The sequence below is a fragment of the Bufo gargarizans genome, chromosome 1 (assembly GCF_014858855.1).
Source record: "Bufo gargarizans isolate SCDJY-AF-19 chromosome 1, ASM1485885v1, whole genome shotgun sequence".
NCBI classification, from domain to species: domain Eukaryota; kingdom Metazoa; phylum Chordata; class Amphibia; order Anura; family Bufonidae; genus Bufo; species Bufo gargarizans.
The window spans coordinates 50,984,015-51,009,007 of record NC_058080.1 but is presented as its reverse complement, the minus strand read 5'-3'; the positions used below and the strand labels follow the sequence as shown (position 1 = coordinate 51,009,007).

Genomic DNA, 24,993 nt, shown 5'->3' with positions numbered 1-24,993 from the left:
TGTCAGCTCTCCTGTGTGGTGTAGTATAGAGGATCTGTCAGCTCTCCTGTGTGGTGTAGTATAGAGGATCTGTCAGCTCTCCTGTGTGGTGTAGTATAGAGGATCTGTCAGCTCTCCTGTGTGGTGTAGTATAGAGGATCTGTCAGCTCTCCTGTGTGGTGTAGTATAGAGGATCTGTCAGCTCTCCTGTGCTGGTGTAGTATAGAGGATCTGTCAGCTCTCCTGTGTGGTGTAGTATAGAGGATCTGTCAGCTCTCCTGTGTGGTGTAGTATAGAGGATCTGTCAGCTCTCCTGTGTGGTGTAGTATAGAGGATCTGTCAGCTCTCCTGTGTGGTGTAGTATAGAGGATCTGTCAGCTCTCCTGTGTGGTGTAGTATAGAGGATCTGTCAGCTCTCCTGTGCGGTGTAGTATAGAGGATCTGTCAGCTCTCCTGTGTGGTGTAGTATAGAGGATCTGTCAGCTCTCCTGTGTGGTGTAGTATAGAGGATCTGTCAGCTCTCCTGTGTGGTGTAGTATAGAGGATCTGTCAGCTCTCCTGTGTGGTGTAGTATAGAGGATCTGTCAGCTCTCCTGTGTGGTGTAGTATAGAGGATCTGTCAGGCTCTCCTGTGTGGTGTAGTATAGAGGGATCTGTCAGCTCTCCTGTGCGGTGTAGTATAGAGGATCTGTCAGCTCTCCTGTGTGGTGTAGTATAGAGGATCTGTCAGCTCTCCTGTGTGGTTGTAGTATAGAGGATCTGTCAGCTCTCCTGTGTGGTGTAGTATAGAGGATCTGTCAGGCTCTCCTGTGTGGTGTAGTATAGAGGATCTGTCAGCTCTCCTGTGTGGTGTAGTATAGAGGATCTGTCAGCTCTCCTGTGCGGTTGTAGTATAGAGGATCTGTCAGCTCTCCTGTGTGCTGTAGTATAGAGGAATCTGTCAGCTCTCCTGTGTGGTGTAGTATAGAGGATCTGTCAGCTCTCCTGTGTGGTGTAGTATAGAGGATCTGTCAGCTCTCCTGTGTGGTGTAGTATAGAGGATCTGTCAGGCTCTCCTGTGTGGTGTAGTATAGAGGATCTGTCAGCTCTCTGTGTGATGTAGTATAGAGGATCTGTCAGCTCTCCTGTGTGGTGTGTAAGAATGTCGGCTCTCCTGTGTGGTGTAGTATAGAGGATCTGTCGGCTCTTCTGTATGATGTTGTATAGAGGATCTGTCAGCTCTCCTGTGCGGTGTAGTATAGAGGATCTGTCAGCTCTCCTGTGTGATGTAGTATAGAGGATCTGTCAGCTCTCCTGTGTGGTGTAGTATAGAGGATCTGTCAGTTCTCCTGTGTGGTGTAGTATAGAGGATCTGTCAGCTCTCCTGTGTGATGTAGTATAGAGGATCTGTCAGCTCTCCTGTGCGGTGTAGTATAGAGGATCTGTCAGCTCTCCTGTGTGGTGTAGTATAGAGGATCTGTCAGCTCTCCTGTGCGGTGTAGTATAGAGGATCTGTCAGCTCTCCTGTGTGGTGTAGTATAGAGGATCTGTCAGCTCTCCTGTGTGGTGTAGTATAGAGGATCTGTCAGCTCTCCTGTGCGGTGTAGTATAGAGGATCTGTCAGCTCTCCTGTGCGGTGTAGTATAGAGGATCTGTCAGCTCTCCTGTGTGGTGTAGTATAGAGGATCTGTCAGCTCTCCTGTGCGGTGTAGTATAGAGGACCTGTCAGCTCTCCTGTGTGGTGTAGTATAGAGGATCTGTCAGCTCTCCTGTGTGGTGTAGTATAGAGGATCTGTCAGCTCTCCTGTGTGGTGTAGTATAGAGGATCTGTCAGCTCTCCTGTGTGGTGTAGTATAGAGGATCTGTCAGCTCTCCTGTGTGGTGAAGTATAGAGGATCTGTCAGCTCTCCTGTGTGATGTAGTATAGAGGATCTGTCAGCTCTCCTGTGTGGTGTAGTATAGAGGATCTGTCAGCTCTCCTGTGTAGTGTAGTATAGAGGATCTGTCAGCTCTCCTGTGTGGTGTAGTATAGAGGATCTGTCGGCTCTCCTGTGTGGTGTAGTATAGAGGATCTGTCGGCTCTCCTGTGCGGTGTAGTATAGTGGATCTGTCAGCTCTCCTGTGCGGTGTAGTATAGAGGATCTGTCAGCTCTCCTGTGTGGTGTAGTATAGAGGATCTGTCGGCTCTCCTGTGCGGTGTAGTATAGTGGATCTGTCAGCTCTCCTGTGCGGTGTAGTATAGAGGATCTGTCAGCTCTCCTGTGCGGTGTAGTATAGAGGATCTGTCGGCTCTCCTGTGCGGTGTAGTATAGAGGATCTGTCGGCTCTCCTGTGTGGTGTAGTATAGAGGATCTGTCAGCTCTCCTGTGTGGTGTAGTATAGAGGATCTGTCAGCTCTCCTGTGCGGTGTAGTATAGAGGATCTGTCAGCTCTCCTGTGCGGTGTAGTATAGAGGATCTGTCAGCTCTCCTGTGTTGTGTAGTATAGAGGATCTGTCGGCTCTCCTGTGTGGTGTAGTATAGAGGATCTGTCAGCTCTCCTACTATAGAGGATCTGTCAGCTCTCCTGTGCGGTGTGGACGGACTGTCACAGAGAGGAAAAGTAACACTCATGTCCAGAATCCCTTTAAGGCCAAGCTAGGTTTTTGTCCTGAATAAATTGAAGTTTAACAGTCGTTTCAGTATTTTATAGTGTAGGGACAAGGAGGGTAAATATTAATATACTTAATTGGGGAAGGATGTTTATTTCTACTAGAAAACAGGGTGTAAAGAGTCGCAGAGGAGAACCTGTGTTCTGTCTGCCAGTGTAATATACAGACGCTTCCAGACATCTCCTCATTACCCTGCCTGTATACAGGTGCCCTATCGCTGTCCATCACCCTGCCTATATACAGGTGCCCGATCACTGCCCATCACCCTGCCTGTATACAGGTGCCCTAATACTGTCCATCACCCTGCCTATATACAGGTGCCCTAATACTGTCCATCACCCTGCCTATATACAGGTGCCCTATCACTGCCCATCACCCTGCCAATATACAGGTGCCCTATCACTGTCCATAACCCTGCCTATATACAGGAGCCCTATCACTGCCCATCACCCTGCCAATATACAGGTGCCCTATCACTGCCCATCACCCTGCCTATATACAGGTGCCCTATCACTGTCCCTCACCCTGCCTATATACAGGTACCCTATCACTGCCCATCACCCTGCCTATATACAGGTGCCCTATCACTGCCCATCACCCTGCCTATATACAGGTGCCCTATCACTGCCCATCACCCTGCCTATATACAGGTGCCCTATCACTGCCCATCACCCTGCCTATCTACAGGTGCCCTATTACTGCCCATCACCCTGCCTACTGTATATACATGTGCCCTATTACTGCCCATCTCCCTGCCTATATACAGGTGCCCTATTACTGCCCATCTCCCTGCCTATATACAGGTGCCCTATCACTGCCCATCACGCCGCCTATATACAGGTGCCCTATTACTGCCCATCTCCCTGCCTACTGTATATACATGTGCCCTATTACTGCCCATCTCCCTGCCTACTGTATATACAGGTGCCCTATTAATGCCCATCTCCCTGCCTACTGTATATACATGTGCCCTATTACTGCCCATCACCCTGACTTGTCACGGAAGGTGTACAGGAAACAAGACAACACAAAATAAATATATGACTCACTGGATCCAAAACTAAGGAACAAAAGGGAGACCCCTGCATCAGACCTGGCTCTCTCCCTTACTGCTCAGCCTATGCGATAATCCCAATGGTAGATGATCGCATATCCTCGTACCTCGACTGTATAACACCTGAACGCCCTATAATAGTGAGGGGACACGACCACCGGCTCCCTACACTAGATACGGAGGGAGTCAGGGTCACCTGGGATCCAGCAAACAGAAAAACACAAAAGGATGCACAACACTTATCTTGTAGAAGAGTGGGAAGTAGGATCAGCATGCACACACACTCCAGGAAGAAATATAAACCGCACACTGATGCAGTATGGGGAGGAATTTAAAGGGATGCAATCAGTCCAACTACATGACAGCTGAGAGAGGCTAACAAGATGAGGAACTGAAAGCAAAACAAAGGAAGCTCAAGGAGGAGGTTCTGAAAGGCATCTGTCAGAGCTTCTCAGATGTCTGGTGGTGACATGCCTACTGTATATACAGGTGCCCTATTACTGCCCATCACCCTGCCTACTGTATATACAGGTGCCCTATTACTGCCCATCACCCTGCCTACTGTATATACATGTGCCCTATTACTGCCCATCTCCATGTCTATCGGCCTCGTTACACAGTTGTCTTGAGCGCTCAATAGAACAGAAGACAGACTCTCCTGAGGAACGCTCAGTTACAACTTTGATCAAAGACGCTTTACACCAAAGAGACACTTACACTTTAAGTAACAAGAAAAGTATAATATACCGGAGTGAGATTGTGGTAAGTGTACAATGAATGACTCCTATCTACAATAACCTCACTGTGCATCCCGAAAATTAATTTCCTCCATAGAATTTGCTTTGACTTCAGTCAGTGGAATCACTAATGAAGTTAACAAAGATTGTTCTTACCGAAGTCTCACACACAACTACTCCCCCCCCCCCCCCCCATGCTGTAGCAGTACTAATGACATATTTCTAAGAGCATTCAGTATAAAGTAAAAATAAGTGACAACCCACCAGCAAAACCCCAGACGTGGTACAGGGCCGATCATCACAGGAGCAGATACGATAGTTACCTTACCTGCTCCGGGCATGAGAAGTTCTACTGTACAAATGTCTTGACATAACGACAAGAACATATGTTCAGCAGAGGTGACCGACATGAAAAAAAAATACGTCAACAATAAACATGTAACCTGTTCTCATAATGGTGCAAATCAAAGTACTACTGTGTCTGCTCAGCTCCCGACTGTTCGGAAATCAAGCACCGCTGGGGGCCCAGAAAGAAGGGCCCATACCAAAGCTGAAGGGACTGGGAATATACCTGTATGTACATATGTAACAGAGTATGCCTATGGGCACGCACATGCAGAACACATATGTAAGCATGGTTTGTACACTGGTCTTGCAGAACATTAGAAGCCCCTGTCTACTATTTTGTAAGCCCCCCTCATGCCACCAAAAGAGCTCTGATCTCTGGAGGGACAGACTCCACCAGGCCTCTGAGTAGTCCTGTGGTATCCTGCAGCAGATCAGTGACAAGTCGTCACCTAGATCACGTTTGCCCTGTTCTTCATGAATGGACTGTATTTGCAGTGTGGCCAGGGCATTATTGAGGTGAAAGAGGTCACTGCAACTAGAGGGCATCGTACAATGTTTAGGTACATGGCCAGGACCCAAAGAGTCCAGCAGAACATCACCCAGAGCATCACACTACCTCCACAGGCTTGTCTTCTTCCCATAGTGCATCCTATTCCATCTCTTGCACAGGTAAGTGTTGCACATGCTCCTGGTCCTCCATGTGAGGTTGACCCAATTCACCAGACTAGGCTACCTTCTTCCATGGATCCATGGTCCAGTTCTGATGCCAACATCCCCAGTGTAAGCTGCGGTGGTGGACAGGCACTGCTACTTGACTACACTGCCACATACATAGCAGTTCTTCTGTAGGACTGGACCAGACAGGATAGCCTACACTGCCCAGCCATATCACCTGTTCTCCTTCTTTGGACCACTTTTGGTGGGTACTAACCATGACATACAATGAACACCCCACAAAACCATCTGTTTTGGAGATGCTCTTCCCAGTTTTCTTCACACTTTGCCCTCAACAGGGTTGCTCAGATCCTTACGCTTGCCCATATTTCCTGCATCCAACAAATCTACTTCAAGAACTGACTGATCACCGACCGCCTGATATATCCAATACTGACCGGCGCCACTGTCACGAGTTTATCCATGTGTGACAAATCCAGTATATGTATTGCTAACGCTGGGGAATGCGGTTTATTGTGGGAGCAGGGAAACGCACTGTGTGTATGTCTCTTTGTTTACCCTCCCTTCCCCCATCCACACCTATCTGTTAAGCTAATCAGCCATGATGTTTGCCCTGTTAAATCGAAATGTGTATTGGGAAAAATCAGACTCCTGCAAAGTGGTTGATAACGGTTCTTTCTAGACCGGGAGGGGGTGCGTTTCTTTCTATAAAACTAAAATGCTTTGTGTTAATAAAGGTTCTGGTCATTCTGCTTACCTCAAAATGAGTGCTGCCTGATTCTTGGGGTAATGGTAACAGCGGTTGGAATACGTTCCATTTGGGAAGCCATATCACTGACGGAGGTGCCCAGTCGGGGTACCAGGGAGTCCATCACAATTGGTGGCAGCAGTGGGATGCTTCCCTGCACTTGGAACATCCAGACCACCACCGGAAAGTACACTGAAGGACTTACTTGAGTCCCAAGGAATTAGTGGAAGCTGTAATACTAAGGCGCCGCTCATCGCAGAACTCCTAGAGGGAGATCAAACCAGAGAGAAGATGAGTGCCCCGGGGGCGCTCAGCTCATGGAGCTCCAGCGGGATATCCAGTGGAAGCTAGCCCTGTATAGCACTCTACCTGACTCAGATACCATCACCAAGCTCATCTCGGAGGCTACCAACCTGAGACAGGCAGAGGTTCAACGAGCAGGAGACCGACAGGCAGTGCCCGATGGAGGGAGCCAGAAGAAAATACAGTTTGACTCATTCCGACTTTTCCAGGACGGCCAGGAGGACATTGATGTGTACCTGGAGCTGTTTGAGACGCAGTGAAACATGCAGGGAGTAGAAGAGGCTGACTGGATGAAGATCCTGATCAGTAAACTGTCCGGTCAGGCTTTGAATGCCCTCGAAGGAACTACGAGCGGGTGAAGGAGAGGATCCTAGTTATGAGGACTGCGGAAGGAAGCTGAGCAGCCCTATACAGAGCTAGCGCACCAGATGGTCCAAGTCATGGATGCCTGGTTCGTGGGATGCCAAATCACCACCATGCGGAAGCTGCCCAGCTCATCCTGATGGAGCAGCTATACGACCAGTTGCCGGTCGAAATTAGGGATTGGGTGAAGGACCGAAGACCGCCTAACATCAATGAAGCTGCAGTCCTTGCAGATCAGTATATTGATACCAGGAGACCCCCTCGACCTGACGTTCGACCAGTCAGCAGACCCTTTCAGGCGGTGATACCTCGTCCCCCAGTAACAACAAACCGCCCACCGCTCTTGTACCCTCCTCCTCGGGTAGCACTTGCAACCCTTCTCCCAACCCTTCTTGCAAACCTTCTCTCGGATGGGGGAAGGTGCTATACATGCAGTCAGGTGGGACACATGTGGAGCAACTGCCCCCGAAATCGCCCGCAGTCTCCACAGTGGAACCGAGCTACAGTGGGACCGCAGAGAGCTGCAGCCCATTTTGTAGAGGAGTCACCGGTAATTATGGTAGTAAGATGGGATGAGGAGGAGTTTGAGGTGCTCCACGAAGTGGACCCTGTGCAGGCAGCCACTCTAGATAACCGCCAACACCATAAGCAGCTGTTGAAAGTGAATAGATGCCCCACAAAAGGGCTCCGGGACAGAGGAGCCACCATCACGCTAGTACAGCTGCGGATGGTGAGATCAGACGACCATACAGGACGGGCCATTGCAGTACGAGTAGCAGGAGGAAAAAATCGTACGAATTCCGACCACCCGAGTATACCTGGACAGGGGAGCAGATAACAGTGAACTGGAGATCGGGGTGATGAAGAAATCCTGCTCGGAAACGATCTGGGGAATTTGTAGCAGAGTCCTCATCGGAGGCATATCCGGTGACCACCCGGAAGCAGTCCAGACAGGCGAGCTCTACATTCGATGATGGGACCCAATTTCCCCGACATTGTCCTGGGTTCCCCCATACCAATTTGCCCAGGAAACTCTGACCGACCCCTCATTGACCAAGTATAGAGAGAGAGCAGGGTTGGACCCTGGGGGGTTTGGAGGGGGCCGCTTCTTTAAGTCATATGGGGGGGTACTGTACAGAGTTACTGAGGGAAAGAGATCTCACCATCTACTGAAGCGGCAGCTATTGGTACCCCTGCAACATTGGTCCCAGCTTCTTAATATTGCCCATGACATTCCCTTAGCGGGGCACCTTGGAGTTGCTAAAACCCACGCCCGCCTGACCATATTATTGTTTTGGACGGGGATCACTGAGGACACTCGACAATACTGTTGGAACTTCAACAGTTGTCAGCGGGTGGGCAAGAAGGGTGGCCATTCCAAAGCTTCCTTGTATCCCATGCCCATAATTTCTGAACCGTTTATTCGGATTGCAGTTGACCTGGTTGGACCACTTTCCCATCCCAGTCCCTCTGGAAAGAGGTATATATTGACGGTCGTGGACTATGCCACCCGTTACCCGGTGGCGATTCCGCTGGCCAATATCCATGCAGAGACCGTAGCTAATGCCCTACTCAGAATTTTTGCTTGGTTGGGATTTCCTAGAGAGATTATCTCGGACCAGGGGAGTCAATTAACCGCTGAACTGACCCAGCAGATCTGGAATCTGTGCGGGATTGACCCCCAATACAGCTCTCCATACCACCCCCAGATGAACGGACTGTGTGAGAGGTTCAATGGAACGCTAAAGCAGCTGCTTCGTACGTTCGCTATCTCTCACAAAGATTGGGAGAAACTCCTGCCGTACCTCCTGTTCACTTACCGGGAGGTACCCCAGGAATCCACTGTATTTTTTCTCTTTGAATTGTTATATGGTAGAAGGGTGAGGGGACCCCTAGACTTATTGAGAACCCACTGCGAAGGAGGGGAGGGGGGGGTCAGGACACATCGGTGATAGCCTATATTTTGGCATTGAGGGACCGGCTGAAAGAGCTCACTGTAATGGTCACTGAAATCTTCAGCACGCGCAGGGTCAGCAGAAGCGGTGGTACGATCGGACCGCTCTCTGCTTTTTGGGCAAAAGGTTCTTGCCCTCAAACCAACCAAGACGGATAGGCTGCAGGCCACTTAGGGGGGACCTTACAAGGTAGTAAAGCAGCTTTGAGACAATACTGTACCTACCACGTAGCTTAATGTTCAGATGAAAGAGTCCAGTGGACCTATCATGTGAATATGCTCAAAGCGTACGAGGAAAGGTCAGAAGATGTAGCAGCCATTTGTGAGCCATCAGAGAGTCTTCCCCCGCAGGCACTTCCAGAGCATAATAGGGTCAGCACCGGCATAGAGGCATCAAGTTAGATGATCAGCTAGGGACTGAGCAGAAGGAGCAGGTCAGGAGGGTTATTAGCCAGAGACAGGAAATGTTCTCCACCACCCCTGGATTCACTACAGTAGCAGTACATCAAGTGGAGACTCCTGGCCAGACGGCTCTCAGGCAGGCTCCGTACCAGGTACCCAACGCAGTCAGGGAAGGGATGAGGCAGGAAATTAGGAATATGCTCGATATGGGAGTCATCGAGCAGTCACTGAGCCCTTGAGCTTCCCCAGTAGTGCTAGTACCTAAACGGGACGGTACAACCCATTTTTGTGTAGATTACAGGAGACTGAATGACTGCACCACGACTGACGCTGACCCTATGCCCCGAGTGGATGAGCTGCTAGACTGCAACGCTCGGGGTAACTTTCTGATTTCCTCCTCTTTTTTAGAAAGGGGGGGATTCCCTACGATCTTCGGAATCGATAGGACGGGACGACCTTCAAATTATCAATTTATCGACGCGGGTCCTTCGTCCTGGAGGAGGTGGGGGTCCTTAGGCGGGGACTGTCGTTCGTACCCACTACGGACTTCAGTCTTTTCGCTTGGACTAAGGACCTTCACCTCTTCTGTAGGAGGCTCAAATGGCACAAGTTCTACAAGAACTCCAACAGTGACACCTGCCATAGACTGGGGCTAGAGGAGGGCGATCATGATGACCTTCAAAACCTCGTGGATCTCAGTAGTGAGCAATTTAAAACCCCTGGAACAGGTCCTTTTACTACACTAAGACCTAGAAGTACACGTATGCCTCCTCCTTCGAGCTCGGAGCATATTGATATATTTCTCCAACTGGTTATACAAGACCTTGAACGGATGGAGAAGGCGAGACCCAGGACCTTTAACCTCTCTGTCTCAGAGATGCAGGCACTAAAGTCACTTGAGACCGATGATACCATCATCATTAAACCTTCCGACAAGGGGGGTAACTTGGTGATCCTTGATTGTGATAGGTATAGAAATATGTGTCTGGACCTCTTGAAGGACAGGGGGTGTTATGAGGTCCTATCCACTAACCCTATCCAACAGTATTTAGTGGAACTCAAGAATATCTTGAATAAGGGGCTTTTGAACAAAGTCATAAGTGCAGCTGAATTTGATTTTCTTCTGCCGGTGAATCCACTTACAGCCACCTTCTATGGACTCCCGAAAGTCCACAAGGGGACATCTCCCCTCAAGGGTCGCCCGATAGTCTCAGGCGTCAATTGTTTGACCCAGAATTGTGGCATCTATCTGGACAAGATTTTGAGGGAGTTCGTCGTGTCCCTCCCGGCTTACACGAGGGACACGATGGACTTCCTCAATAAAATTAATACCCTCAATCTTGATCCTAACTGTTTACTGGGCAGCATTGATGTCGAGGCTCTATATAGCTCTATACCTCACGACCAGGGTCTCAGGGCAGTTGACCATTATCTAAGAACTAGGGGTATCCATTGCTTTCCCCATAATGCATTTATTCTTGAACTATTGAGGTTCACCCTCAATCACAATTTCTTTCTGTTCGATGCGCGGTTCTACCACCAGCTCAGGGGGACGGCAATGGGCAGTCCTTGTGCCCCATCCTATCCCAACCTCTTCCTGGGCTGGTGGGAAGATACCCACGTGTTTCCGGACCATGATGTCTGGTGGGCAGACAATATTCAATTTTGGACACGCTACATTGATGACGTGTTTGTCGTCTGGAAGGGTGATCCCCATAGTTTCAAACAATTTGTCCTGGTCCTCAACCAGAACCAGATCGGTCTCAGATTCACATATGAGATGGACCCTGTGTCTTTAGCCTTCCTTGATGTAAGGGTTACCAAGGTAGGGGACTCTCTATCCACCAACATATATCGTAAGAACACCGCCACTAACTCCCTGCTCCATTGGAGCAGCTACCATCCCACCGCCCTTAAACGAGGTATACCGAGGGGTCAATACCTCAGGGTAAGGAGGAACTGTTCTAACAATAATTCCTTCTTTAATGAGGCTGGAAATTTACAGCAGAGACTTTTGACAAGGGGGTATCCCAGTGGTGTTCTTCGTGAGGCCTTCCAATGGGCAGCCGCAAAACCTCGCACCGAACTATTGGTTCCGAGATGTAGAACCAATGATGGTCCCCAACCAGCACGGATCATTGCTAATTTCGATACGGCCAATCGCGAAACGAGAGCAGTCCTCACCAAATATTGGTCTATATTACAGATGGACTCTGACCTGTCAGACATTGTGAGTAAATATCCCTCGGTTTCATATAGACGAGGTAGGAGCCTAAGAGATCGCCTTGTACGCAGCCACTTCTCACCACCTATGAGAGGTGGGTGCTGGCTTGACCGTAAACCTATTGGCGTTTTTAAATGCGGGAGATGTAAGGCCTGCAAATACATCTCGACTGCGAGGTCCATCACCTGCTCGGTCACGGGTCAGTCATATCAGATTCGCGATTTTATCAACTGCGTATCTAAAGGTTTGGTGTATCTCTGCCAGTGTCCCTGTCCTTTGGACTACGTGGGCAAAACAATACGTGAGTTCAGGAGAAGGATCCTTGAACACATTAACGATGTAGTCAAAAAGGAGCCAACACCTCTGGCCACTCACGTCAATGACTGTCATGGGGGGGATCCCTCAATACTTAGGTTTACGGTCCTTGAACTGGTACCCCCCTCCCCACGTGGAGGTGCCTGGGATAGGCGAATCTTACAAAAGGAGAGCGAATGGATACACAGGTTCCGTTCACAATCTCCCCGTGGCCTTAATGAGCGTTTAACCTTTTCTTGCTTTTTATGAGCACTATCTGCGTTCTCCTGGTTGTGTATATATTTTTCTTTCCTTATTTTCTACTGTATCGCCTCTTATATAGGCCCTAACTCTACAAACTTCATTATATCGTTACAATTTTTCCATCTTACGGCACTTACACTGGTTGGCTGCATCCCTGGTCCTGAGCGGCCTACCCGCCCTGCTATGTCCCTTTTGCCAGTATGGCCTTCCGTAAAATTATTTACCTTCCCTGGTTTCGTAGCCTGGGTACGCGAAGTACCCGAACGTATTATCTATGAAGGTGTTACTTTATATCCTAGTACACCATATATCTGGTATCCGGTTATTAGTACGGAAGCCAGTCCTTACCGTATATTTTGAGTATGGAACTCTGTTTCTCTAGGCATTTTATTGACCGCACATTTATCTGGGTCTGGTGACTGTTTACTAATTACGTACTATTGTGACTGTGTATTCATTAATTACGTATTATCATTAGACGGGGCCCACCGCATCTACTAGTTGGGCCTTCTACACTTTATATATTTACCTCGCATTACCCCCTGAGGATCCCACTCTGTGGGTGAAACACGTTGGGGTTAATTCTGTATCTTCTATACATCATATAATTATCATATATATGTCTCTGTGTGTGTATGATTTGTCCACGTAATTTTTAACCACTAGGTGTACCCGGTACCTCCTGGCACTAGGTCACGAGGGTCGTATACTGTGGACACCTTTTTGCATTTTTGTATGTATTGATGTGTTTTTGGGTCAGTTATTTCTCGGGGGGGAGGGGGGGTCACTCTTCGGTACCAGCATTTTTTCTCCCTCCACCTTTTAGGGTTTGTTAGGAGTTTCAGGCTAGGTACAAGGACAGGGAGTCCCCACCACCAGGAGACGTCCCTGGGCACAGGACTAGACCAGGGTAGTAGTGGCAGGGATATTTTCCCCACCGCTTACCCACCTTGTCCTATTTATCTTGTGTGGCCCTCCCGATCTGACTTTATTAGAGCTATAGTTTTCTCATTAAATATAGATATTTTTCAAAAGGGTGTATTGCTGGACGTTCTGTTACATATATGATTACCCCTATGCTTTGCATTTTAGACATCAATTTTGCTGGACCTTTTTAACTTTCTGATTACCTTTAACCTATGTAAAGGGTACTGTCAGATTCCTCTGGACGCAGATGCTGTTCCAAAGTCGGCGTTCATCACTCCATTCGGCCTGTACCAGTTTTTGGTCATGCCATTTGGAATGAAGAATGCTCCGGCGACATTCCGGAGAATGATAGATCGGCTCTTCGATGGTCTCCAGGACTATGCCTGTGCATATCTGGACGACATTTCGATCTACAGCGATACCTGGGAGGAACATATTGTTCACCTGGGTATTGTGTTAGACCACATCTCAGCTGCGGGACTAAAGTTGAAGCCAGACAAGTGCAGCATAGGGATGTCTGAGGTACAGTACCTCGGGCATCGGGTGGGCTGTAGTCAACAGCGCCCGGAACCTGCTAAGGTCGAGGCAGTCGCCAACTGGCCCACTCCCCGGACGAAGACACAGGTTTTAGCCTTCTTAGGGACTGCAGGATATTACAGATGGTTCATCCCCGACTACAGTTCTATATCGAAACATTTGACTGACCTTACCCGTAAGAACCTTCCCCAGCAGGTCCTGTGGTCCCCAGAATGCGAAGCCACCTTCCAGAAGTTAAAGCAAGCATTGATTTCTGCACCCCTTCTCGCTGCTCCTGACCCCAACAAACGATTTTGTGTTCACACAGATGCCTCTACTTTTGGGTTGAGAGAAGTGCTGAGCCAGGTGGGCGCCGACAGTGGTGAGCACCCTGTAGCCTACCTCAGCCGCAAGTTACTACCCCGGTAGGTGGGGTACGCGGCTATTGAAAAAGAGTGCCTAGCACTGGTATAAGCTCTGAAGAAACTACAGCCGTATTTGTATGGACGATCTTTCACAGTGCTCATCGACCACAACCCACTGATTTGGCTCAACAGAGTCTCCGGAGACAACAGACGTTTGTTGCGCTGGAGTCTTGCCTTGCAGCCTTATAACTTTACTGTGCAATATCGGCTGGGAAAGCAGAATGGAAAAGCGGATGGGCTTTCCCGGCAAACTGAGATCTAGGACTGTGCTCCAGGACAGGTCTAGCCGGGTATGCCGGATTATGGAACGGGGGGGGGGGGGGGGTATTGGGACAAATCCAGGATGTGTATTGCTAATGCTCGGGAATACGGTTTATTATGGGGACGGGGGAACACACTGTGTGTATGTCTCTTTGTTTATCCTCCCATCCACACCTATCTGTTAAACTAATCAGCCCATTGTTAGACTCTGTGCCATGATGTTTGCCCTGTTAACTCGAAATGTGTATTGGGACAAATCAGACTCCTACAAAGTGGTTGATACAGCAAAGGAGCAGGGAAGGGGATGCAGTAACCTTGACTTGAAGCAAGGAGGCCGCTGCCCACTTGACTTCAAGAGTGACTCGAAAATAACGCGCTCAGGGGATAAAAGATAGTTTTTTCTTGCCTTTACCGCATCTGACTGCAGGAAAGAAATTATCATTAGAAACTCACTGCCAGCTACTTGAAGGTACTGCTGGCAGTTTGGGGTGTTTTTTGCCGCTGACAGGTTCCCTTTAAATCCCTTCCTTCACATAGTTCCATATAAATAACATCACTCCTTACTATCCAGTCTTCTAAAATATCCAGTCCTATGTAAATAACACCAGTTATCTCCCTCCAATCTTCTATAACATACAGTCCCATGTAAAAAACATATATTCCTTATAGTCTTCTATAACATACAGTCCTATGTAACTGACACCTCTCCCCTCCCTTCAGCCCCTCTAACATACAGTCCTAGTTAAATAACATATTTCCCTCCCACTAAGCAGGGAGAACCACATCTCCCAGCATTTCTCTGACATTCATAAAAAAAAACTCCACCCGCTCCCGACCTCTACTCTAAGGTGTCCAGGTTACCCTGTTGGCAGAGGTATGGAATGAAAAATATGATAAAACATCTCTGCTGGCATGGTGATGAGCCCCCTTCCTTTGCTGGGCCTCTGTGCAGCTGAAACAGCAGCACAGGCAGTATGTCTGCCCCTGATGTGATTCACTTCTCCTGTCTCTGGTATTACGCACCATATTGTGGTATTAGTTCAGCATGGCCATTACACAGGCAGTATTATTTGTGGTCACTGAGGCATTGCATGGTGGTTTTATCTTTACATAATATCAGCAGGCCAGGTAAATGTGGGCATCTTGGTGCCCAGAACAGGACAAGTTCCATAAATAACACGGCTACGAAAAGATTATACTTAAAAGGTTCTTAAGGAAAAAGTTCATTGCACGTCTATACCAAGGTCAACCGAGGGCTGCAATCAAAAACTAAGAAAGTTTTCCTGTTTCTGTGGCATTGACTTTGCCTGGAAGCAATCCAAACTCCTCAGCCGACCGAGGTGGTTAATACTCTTCGGAGTTATTAAATAAAACTTGCCGCATCTTAATTACATAACACTGAGGAGCACGCTGCCCGGGCCTATTGGTTTTAGGCATGAGAAGACACAAGACGAGCGAGAGGTCGGGAAGTGGCTGAACTTCATTTTTCGGCAACCCAGACATTGAGCTCAGTAATGCGGAAGAGGATTCTAATTTACTGACCTGCAAAAGCTCCGGTGTGATAATATTGTGGCTGGAGATTGGTGGTTGTCAGAGCGTTGATACAAAGGGACGCGAAGACGCATTGGGTAGAAGCTACAATGTGACAAACAAGTTTCGTCTTCTTGGTTTTAATCATACGACTGTTTATAAAAGCAAATGGCAAATCATAAATCATGTGCAAATCTTGACATATGCAACGGCTCTCGGGGAAAGGCGACCGAGGAATTAAACAGAAGAGTCTCCGGCGTTCGGAAGGCTTTCCAGACGTGGAGCTCTGATTATCGGCGGTCCGATGGGGATGGGGGGAGCGAGGATAACACTTAATGGAAAAAAAAAACTTTATAGAAGTTCATTGCCAGCGTCAGTATGGGAGCAAAGACGTCAAACACAAATAAGACATTCATAGATAACTCCTGCATAGAAGACGTGGATGGAATTCAAGGCAGAAAACCTAAGAAACCTCAAGACTAAACCGTGCAGGTGAGACGACAACCCCTGGTCATTGGTCTAGTAGGGCGGATAGGTATCCTAAAGGGTTCCCCAGCTTGGGACCTCCTTTTTTTAACCAAAATGGAGAGCGGATCTGGTGAAATCCAGTCCTCAATGTATTACATTTGGCTGTCCACGACTTCCCTCAGCCAAATCAGCCGATTGCCAGAAGCAGGACCTGCAGAAATAACCTAATCACCACAGCAGCACCTATCCGAAAGGGAACGTGTGTGCGTGTGCGTGTGCGTGTGTGTGTGTGTGTGTGTGGGGGATCAGTCACTTTGAGTGGGTTTGGCGGGAATTTTGTTTCTTAAGAAGCTATATTTGTGCTTGCTGGTCAGACCACACCACAGGTCACCCTTCCCAGCAATATACAGTATCTGGGTATCTACCTACTATTCATCTGAAGAGTCCATGATACAGTATGGGATACATAGAGACTGTATCTTCCTATTACACTTCTATTCTATTCTATTCTTGCACCTAGGGGGGCAGTACTATAGCAGTTCTATTCTTGCACCTAGGGGGGCAGTACTATAGCAGTTCTATTCTTGCACCTAGGGGGGCAGTATTATAGCAGTTCTATTCTTGCATCTAGGGGGGCAGTATTATAGCAGTTCTATTCTTGCACCTAGGGGGGCAGTACTATAGCAGTTCTATTCTTGCACCTAGGGGGGCAGTACTATAGCAGTTCTATTCTTGCACCTAGGGGGACAGTATTATAGCAGTTCTATTCTTGCACCTAGGGGGGCAGTACTATAGCAGTTCTATTCTTGCACCTAGGGGGACAGTATTATAGCAGTTCTATTCTTGCACCTAGGGGGGCAGTATTATAGCAGTTCTATTCTTGCACCTAGGGGGGCAGTATTACAGCAATTCTATTATTGCACCTAGGGGGGCAGTATTATAGCAATTCTATTCTTGCACCTAGGGGGGCAGTATTATAGCAATTCTATTCTTGCACCTAGGGGGGCAGTATTATAGTACTATTTGTAATCAGAGTAGTTGACTAACTTTTGTACCTTCCTTTAGACATATACAATCTTAACATGGAGTGACAGTGAATAGGTTTGAGTGAACCTGAACTGCAAAGATTAGGTTCGTACCAAACTTTGCCAGTTCGGGTACCTGGACCCGAACCCGGACTTTTTCACTGAAGCTCGGGTTCGGGTGATTTCATTACTTTCCTTTATAACATGGTTATAAAGGAAAATAAATAGCATTCTTAAGATAAAATGCTAAATAAAATCGCCATTGAGGGGTTAAAAATAATAAATAAATAAAAACTCACCTCATCCACTTGATCGCAAAGCCGGTATCCTCTTCTTTCTGCAGGACCTGCGATGACATCACCAGGTGGTGAGGGCAGTGACATCATAGCAGGTCCTACAGAAAGAAGAGGATACCGGCTGCGTGATCAAGTGGATGAGGCCGAGTTGTTTTTTATTTAAATTATTTTTAACCCCTCAATGGCCATTTTATCTAGCATTCTGTCTTAAGAATGCTATTATTTTCCGTTATAACGGAAAATAATAAAGTGAAGTTCGGGTCCCCATTGACTTCACTTGGGTTCGGGTCATGAACCCAAACTTTGACCTGAAGTTTGGCTGAACCCGAACTTCATCGGGTTAGCTCATCCCTAACAGTGAACCAATCATCTCCTTATATTGTAGAAGAGAATTCAGAGTAAAGAACATAAACCATGAATAGCTGCCGATCAAACACTTGTCCATGCATCAGCTTTCTCTCATAACCTCCCCATACATATACTGTGCATGCTTAGCCTGGCCAAGAATGTATGTGCTACCAGTGGAGAGATAGGAGACCACCACCGCCGTCAGCCTCCTCTAGCAGGGGCTTTTCTCCTTGTAGACCAAACCGATCTGATTGAGACCAGGAGTGGTCCAGTAACTACTAGTTTGCAGACCATAGTCTGTGTACGGGGGTCTTAGTCCTGGGTATTCTATTATTGAAACCTTTAATTGATAATGAACTACAAGTCCCAGTATTTAAAGGAAAGAACAAGCAGCACATCTTGAAGACACGATTATTCCTGTAATCCATTCTGGAAGAAGAGACATAATTGACAGCTCAGGCAAGAAGAAAGAGAAACACAAAAGAAGCCGACTCAAGCACAGAGAAAATGCTAAAACCTTCCCATTTACACTTCAAAACTCCCTGTGTGAGAAGTCACAGCGGGTTGAACGTGGCGGCTCCAACCTCCGGGCTGAGAGGCCTCGCTGCCTCCACTCACAGGACGTGATCTTCACCACAATGAAAGGTATTTACAGAAATTAGAAGCCTTGAAAAAGGACCCAGAAAAAGAAGAAAGTTCTTAAAAGTTTTCAGAGGATGTTGTGTAATTCAGCTGCTGGGAAATTAGCAATGACATTAGCGGATATCTCCCATCTTTATTGTGAGCACTGGTGACACCAGCACAAACAGCACTATTTATTAAAGGGGTTGTCCAGAATGAGAAAAACATGGCTGGTTTTCCCGAAACAGCGCCACACAGCTTGACAGGTTGTGTCCAGTATTGCAACACAGCTCTATTGTAGTAAATGAAGCTGCAGACTGTAAGCAAATGTGAGACCGTTTTTGGCAGAGAGGAAAATCAGCTGTCAGAAAATGGTCATATATACAGAGAACACATTCCACTCATTTTGGAAATGTATACATTTTTAGTTTTTTTTTCCCCCCCCATAATATATGTATACATAATGGAAATATACCAATCTATATACTTTGTACATAAAGTGTGTGCGAATATATATTTATATAGTGCCTTGAAAAAGTATTCATACCCCCTTGAACTTCCCGATCCTCACCCCCCCCCCCCCCCTCCCTTACCCTCAAGAAAGATGGCAGCAGCGGCCCGGCGCATGCGCAGACTGAAAGCCGGCCGCCGCTCACAGGAGAGGAGAGAAAAGTTCAAATTATGCCCCGATCAGGTCCCCCAGATGTGTTAAATAAAGTTATAAGGGTGCCCCCCCCCCCCCCCCCAACATCTAATTAAAAAATAATAATATGGTGCAGACATGCGCACTGGTTACTGTGCTGAAGATCTGCCTTCAGCACAGTAACCATCAGGGACCAATAATAATGTGCTCTGTTGGAAAAATATGTCTTTAAATTAATACTTATGTGTAAAAAAATGAAAATTTCATTTTTTTCACCTTCTTAGCATTCATTTGTTTAAAAAACTAGTGGGTCAAAAAACTTATTACACCCATACATAAATACGTTAAGGGGCCTCGTTTTTAAAATGGGTTCACTTTTGCGGGGGTTCTTATTCTTATAAGCTTCTGCAAACTTGGCTTGCTGCAGGAAAAAATATGTACTTCAAAAAAAAATAAAAAATTATGTTAAGTCTCCTAAAATAAAAAATAAAAAAGTTTAAAATGTTTGTAAGTGCAGCCAAAATAAAAGTAAAGATATGGAAATATATTTCTGATAAAAATATTGAATAGTATTTATGTATGTGAAATATTGCAGTTGAAAATAGGAAAAACGTGCCAATTTTTACAAATTTTCACATTTTTTTAAATAAAGATACACATTTTAATCGGTAGAATTTTACAACCTAAGTAAAAGTACAATATGTGACGAGAAAACAATGTCAGAATTACTTTGATGTGCAAAACCGTTACAAAGTTATTCTAACCTAAAATTACATGTCAGATTTCCAAAATTTGGCTTGGTCATTAAGGCCCAAACGGGCTTGGTCACTAAGGGGTTAAAGGGAACCTGTCAGCGGCAAAAGCCATCCCAAACCGCCAGCAGTACCCTTCACAGTGAAGGGGCAGGGAAGGGCGGCGCGGTTACCTTCACTTCAAGCCTGACTGGAAAATAGCGCAGACGTAGGATGAAAGAACGTTTTTCATACTTCTGTATCATCAGAATGCAGTAAGAAAATAATCATTAGAAACTCGCTGCCGGCTACTTGAAGGTACTGCTGGCGGTTTGGGATGGCTTTTGCCGCTGACAGGTTCCCTTTAAATGTATTTTATTGGGATTTTATGTGATAGACCAACACAAAGCAGCAAGTATGCGTGAAGTGAAAAGGAAATGATACATGGTTCTCTAAATTATGAATAAATAAAAAGCGGAAAAGTGTGAGGTGCATTTGTATTCAGCCCCCCATATTCGGATACACCTAAATAAAATCGTCTGACCAACTGCCTTCAGAAGTCACCAGATTAGTAAATAGAGTCCACCTGTGTGTTCTGTGAAGGCCTCAGAGGTTTGTTAGAGAACATTAGTGATCAAACCGCATTATGAAAACCAAAAGGAACACACCAGACAGGTCAGGGATAAAACTGTGGAGAAGTGTAAAGCAGGGTTAGGTTATATAAAACAAAATATCCCAAGCTCTGAACAACTCACGAAGCACTGTTCAATACATCATCTGAAAATAGAAGTATAGTACAACTACAAGCCTACATGGCTGTCCACCTAAACTGACAGCCCAGGCAAGGACAGCACCAATTAGAGAGACAGTCAAGAGCCCCATGGTCACTCTGGAGGGGCTTCAAAGATCCACAGCTCAGGTGGGATAATCCTGTCCACTGAACAAATGTTAGTTGTGTACTGCACAAATATGGCCTTTATGGAAGAGTGGAAGTAATGACATTCTTGAAAGCAAGACATAAGAAGTCCTCTTTGCAGTTTGCCACAAGCCATGTAGGGGACACAGGAAACATGTGAAAGAAGGTGGTCTGGTCAGAGGAGACAAAAAAGTTGAACTTTTTGGCCTGAATGCAAAATGCTATGTGTGGCAGAAAACATCCCCCTGCACACACCATCCCCACCGTGAAACATTGTGGTGGTAACATCATTCTGCAGGAATGCTTTTTTTTTTTTTTTTTTTTATAGCAGAAACAGGGAAGCTGGTCAGAGTTAATGGTTGAATGGAGCTAAACACAGGGAAATCCTAGAGCAGGCATGGCAACCTATGGCTCTCCAGCTGTTGTAAAACTACAACTTCCACCATGCCCTGCTGTATGCTGATATCTGTAGACTGTCCAGGCATGATAGGAGTTGTAGTTGTGCAACAGCTGGAGAGCCTCAGGTTGGCCATCCCTGTCCTAGAGGAAAACCTCATAGCAGCTGCAAAAGACTGAAGCAGAGGTTCACCTTCCAGCAGGACAATGACTCTAAACAGCCAGGCAGAGCTACGATGGAATGGTTTAGATCAAAGCATCAATTTCAGCCTGTAGATGTACAAAGCTGGTAGAGACACACCCCAAAAGACTGAAAGATGGTCCTACATTAGTATTGACATTCAATATCCATCGATGATCGATATCTCAGATCTCATCCATCCATGCATTTCCTATCCTAGATCTCAGATCTCATCCATCCATCTCCTATCCTATCCTAGATCCCATCCCAAATCCCATCCATCCATCTCATATCTATCCAATATCTACCTACCAATCTATCTACCTATATCTCTCTATATACACACACAAAACCTGAAATAAGTTTTCACACAAGTCCTCTCGATAGGCCAACACTTCCCGTCCCTCTTCAGCCTGTGCTGTGTATATTGGAGGCAGGGTCAGAAGTCCTCTCATTATCATCACAGGCAGGGTTGCAATAAAAGGCATCAATGCTATTATAAAGCTGCAGGCAAATACAGAAAGACAGGCTCCACAACTGATAAGAAGCAGCAGAGACAACTTACCTCCTCCCTGTACAGACACCTGTGTACACAACACAGAGCATGCCCACAACTCCCCAACCACATCTCGTTACAGATGGCTGTCCCCACGAGCAAATAAGAAAATTTACACAAAATAAATATATATAATATAGGAAAAACACAGAAGCGTTGTACAGTTTAGGCCTCATGCACACGACCGTTGTGCATTTTGCGGATGTGTCCGTTTGCGGAACGGCACGGACAGCCATTGATATAACTGCCTATTCTTGACCGCAAAACGGACAAGAATGGGACAGGTTATATTATTTTTTTGGGCAAACCACAGAACGGAGCAACGGATGCAGACAGCACACTGAGTGCTGTCCGCATCTTTTGCGGCCCCTTGAAGTGAATGGGTCCGCATCCGAGCCGCAAAAACTGCGGCTCGGATGCGGACCAAAACAACGGTCGTGTGCATGAGGCCCTACATTGTGGGAATCCACTGATAAACCAGACAACTCCCTGTAGGACTGTAATGTGAGGACGCCTTCCACTAAGCGATCCGTTCCTTTATTCTGGAGAAAAAGTACTTTTAATCCATATGCAAATGAGCAGTAAAGTGCACTAGGGCGGGTCCAAGTCACCCAGTTCAGCTTTACCCCTCCTACTTCCTCTTGATTGACAGGGAAAGGCGAGATGACTATGCAGGAACCTGGCCCTGTCAAACACTGAAGCAGACTCCCAGGCTGTGGCCCTCCAGCTGTTGCAAAACTACAACTCCCAACATGCCCTAAAGCTGTTGGCTGCCCAGGCATGCTGGGAGTTTTAGTTTTGCAACAACTAGAGGGCCACAGGTGGGGGCAGCCCTGGTTTAGACTGCAGTTGCCCCCTCCTATTACCCAGGAAGCTGAGATATGAAGCTGTTTGAAGCGCCACTTTAGCTTCCACCAGCGCACTCTCCATGTCAGCTACTCCTAGCCACCACCAATGATTGGTAGGTGCAAGAAGGGGGCAGCCAAAGGGCCATGGGCTGAAGGGAAAGGAGTTAGGCTAAGAAATTAGCATTGGGGAGGGAGGCAGCAGAAAGGCTAGGTGCACCCCTGCTCCTGCCTCAGCTTCTACAGTATTTATATCACATCTATAAAATCCCATAAAATGCAAATAAATAAAACAAATAAAAACCCCATAAATAAGACATGTACAAAATAATTCATTTTAATGACTACGTGCGATACAACGGTGATGTTTTTAAAAGGATTTGGACATGTTATTTAGAAGCTTTGTTCTTTTTCAGCCTAAAAGTAGATTATTTTTACATTTTTTTAAAACGCATTAGTCCCCGTTCTGACCCACCCCCGAGGAAAAAGCCAGACTGAGGGTGGGTGCAGCGTCTCCGAATCCAACCAGCACAAAAATAAATATATTTGAGGGAAAGCAAAGTGTCACTGAAGTTAGCACCTTGTCATGAACACCCTTTTTATGATTTCTTCTATACAGATATACATCCATCCTCTGGGGGGAGCTATTGCTTCTGGTAGCAAGTCCGTTATTGGAAGGCTGCGTACATGTGTGAAATGAAGGCTTGGACACGACGACGTTCTTCCGTGAATACTAGCTCCATCGTCACCGGCGGTCACCCGGCAGCCGAACCCTATCCCATCGGTGTCTGCAGGAAGAACGTGTGCTTCTAAGTCTGTCATGATTACCTGCACATACAGAACCCGACGGACTCACACCCTACAGTATAATGTCCGCCAGTTCCTCAAGTATTCCCGCATATCTGCGAATCCAACACGTAAAAATGTCTTATTAAATTAGGCAATATATATGTATAAATCAGCCATGCCCATCTCTCACACTGCGCAGTGCCTCTCTCTCGAGTTCTGCTGGTACCAAGACTGGCGTCGGTGGGTGCCCGCAGACTGCCGATGAACCAGTCACTTTGGCGTTAACCAGCGCGGCTCCACGTACACACCTCATCAACGCTCGCCCCTGCCGTTACAATGGGAATGTCTTTTCAAGAGTAGCTGGGAATCAGAAACCGGTCGGTACAGAAAAAAAAAACAAAAAAAAAAAACAGGTTCTTCTGGAAATTATGGACCCGGACCCTGAGCGTGGGCTACAGCAAGTCTCATTGTAGTGAAAATAACTTAGGATTTTTACTGCTTTGTCTTCCAGTTCTCATGGCGAAAGTTGAAGAAGAAAAAAAAAAAAAGAAAAAAGAAAAGAAAACGAACGTCTGTAGAAAGAAATCAACCGGGAAAAGTGAACAGAACCATGCAGATGTGCGAGGAGGCTGAGAGATCCCGCAGGAATCGGGGGAGCCCCTGCTGAGTGCCTCCATGGTAAAACCGCGATTCCTCCAGCGTCAGTGTTCACGTCTCCTAAACTGTGCAAGTCCAGAGTCAAATGCAGGTGCTGGGTTGTGCCGGCGGCTGGTGCTTTCGGTTTCGCGCTGCTCCCGATTTCTCTTTGTACGCTAACGGCATCTGTTGTGAGATGTCCACTAATGCGCTGGCCACCGCCAGACCTGCAGAGGAGAGGAGACAGAATGTGGAAGATATAAGACTCTACTGCTACAAGACAGTGCTCCGAGAGCTTATGCTTCCCTTGGAAATACTTGAAGGCTCTATCTGATACAGGTTTTCACTTATAGAATGATTCTACATAAAGATGGAGTCAATGTGTGCATACTATACTTATCCTGAACTACATCCTGTATTATACTCCAGAGCTGCACTCCCTATTCTGCTGGTGGAGTCACTGTGTACATACATTACATTACTTATCCTGTACTGATCCTGAGTTATATCCTGTATTATACTCCAGAGCTGCACTCACTATTCTGCTGGTGGAGTCACTGTGTACATACATTACATTACTTATCCTGTACTGATCCTAAATTACATCCTGTATTATACTCCAGAGCTGCACTCATTATTCTGCTGGTGCAGTCACTGTATACATACATTACATTACTTATCCTGTACTGATCCTGAGTTACATCCTGTATTATACTCCAGAGCTGCACTCACTATTCTGCTGGTGCAGTCAATGTGTACATACATTACATTACTTATCCTGTACTGATCCTGAGTTACATCCTGTATTATTCTCCAGAGCTGCACTCACTATTCTGCTGGTGCAGTCACTGTGTACATACATTACATTACTTATCCTGTACTGATCCCGAGTTACATCCTGTATTATAT

The 24,993-nt window shown here is 46.7% G+C and overlaps 1 protein-coding gene across 1 annotated transcript in view; it reads right to left on the bottom strand.

The window, feature by feature from the left end:
- Positions 1-22,975: 22,975 nt before the first annotated feature.
- ATRN (attractin) overlaps positions 22,976-24,993 on the bottom strand; it is a 109,818-nt gene continuing 107,800 nt past the window's right edge. The window contains exon 29 of the mRNA XM_044295406.1: positions 22,976-24,311. Coding sequence (XP_044151341.1) covers positions 24,187-24,311 — 125 coding nt within the window. The 3' untranslated portion in view covers positions 22,976-24,186. The remainder of the gene's footprint in view (positions 24,312-24,993) is intronic.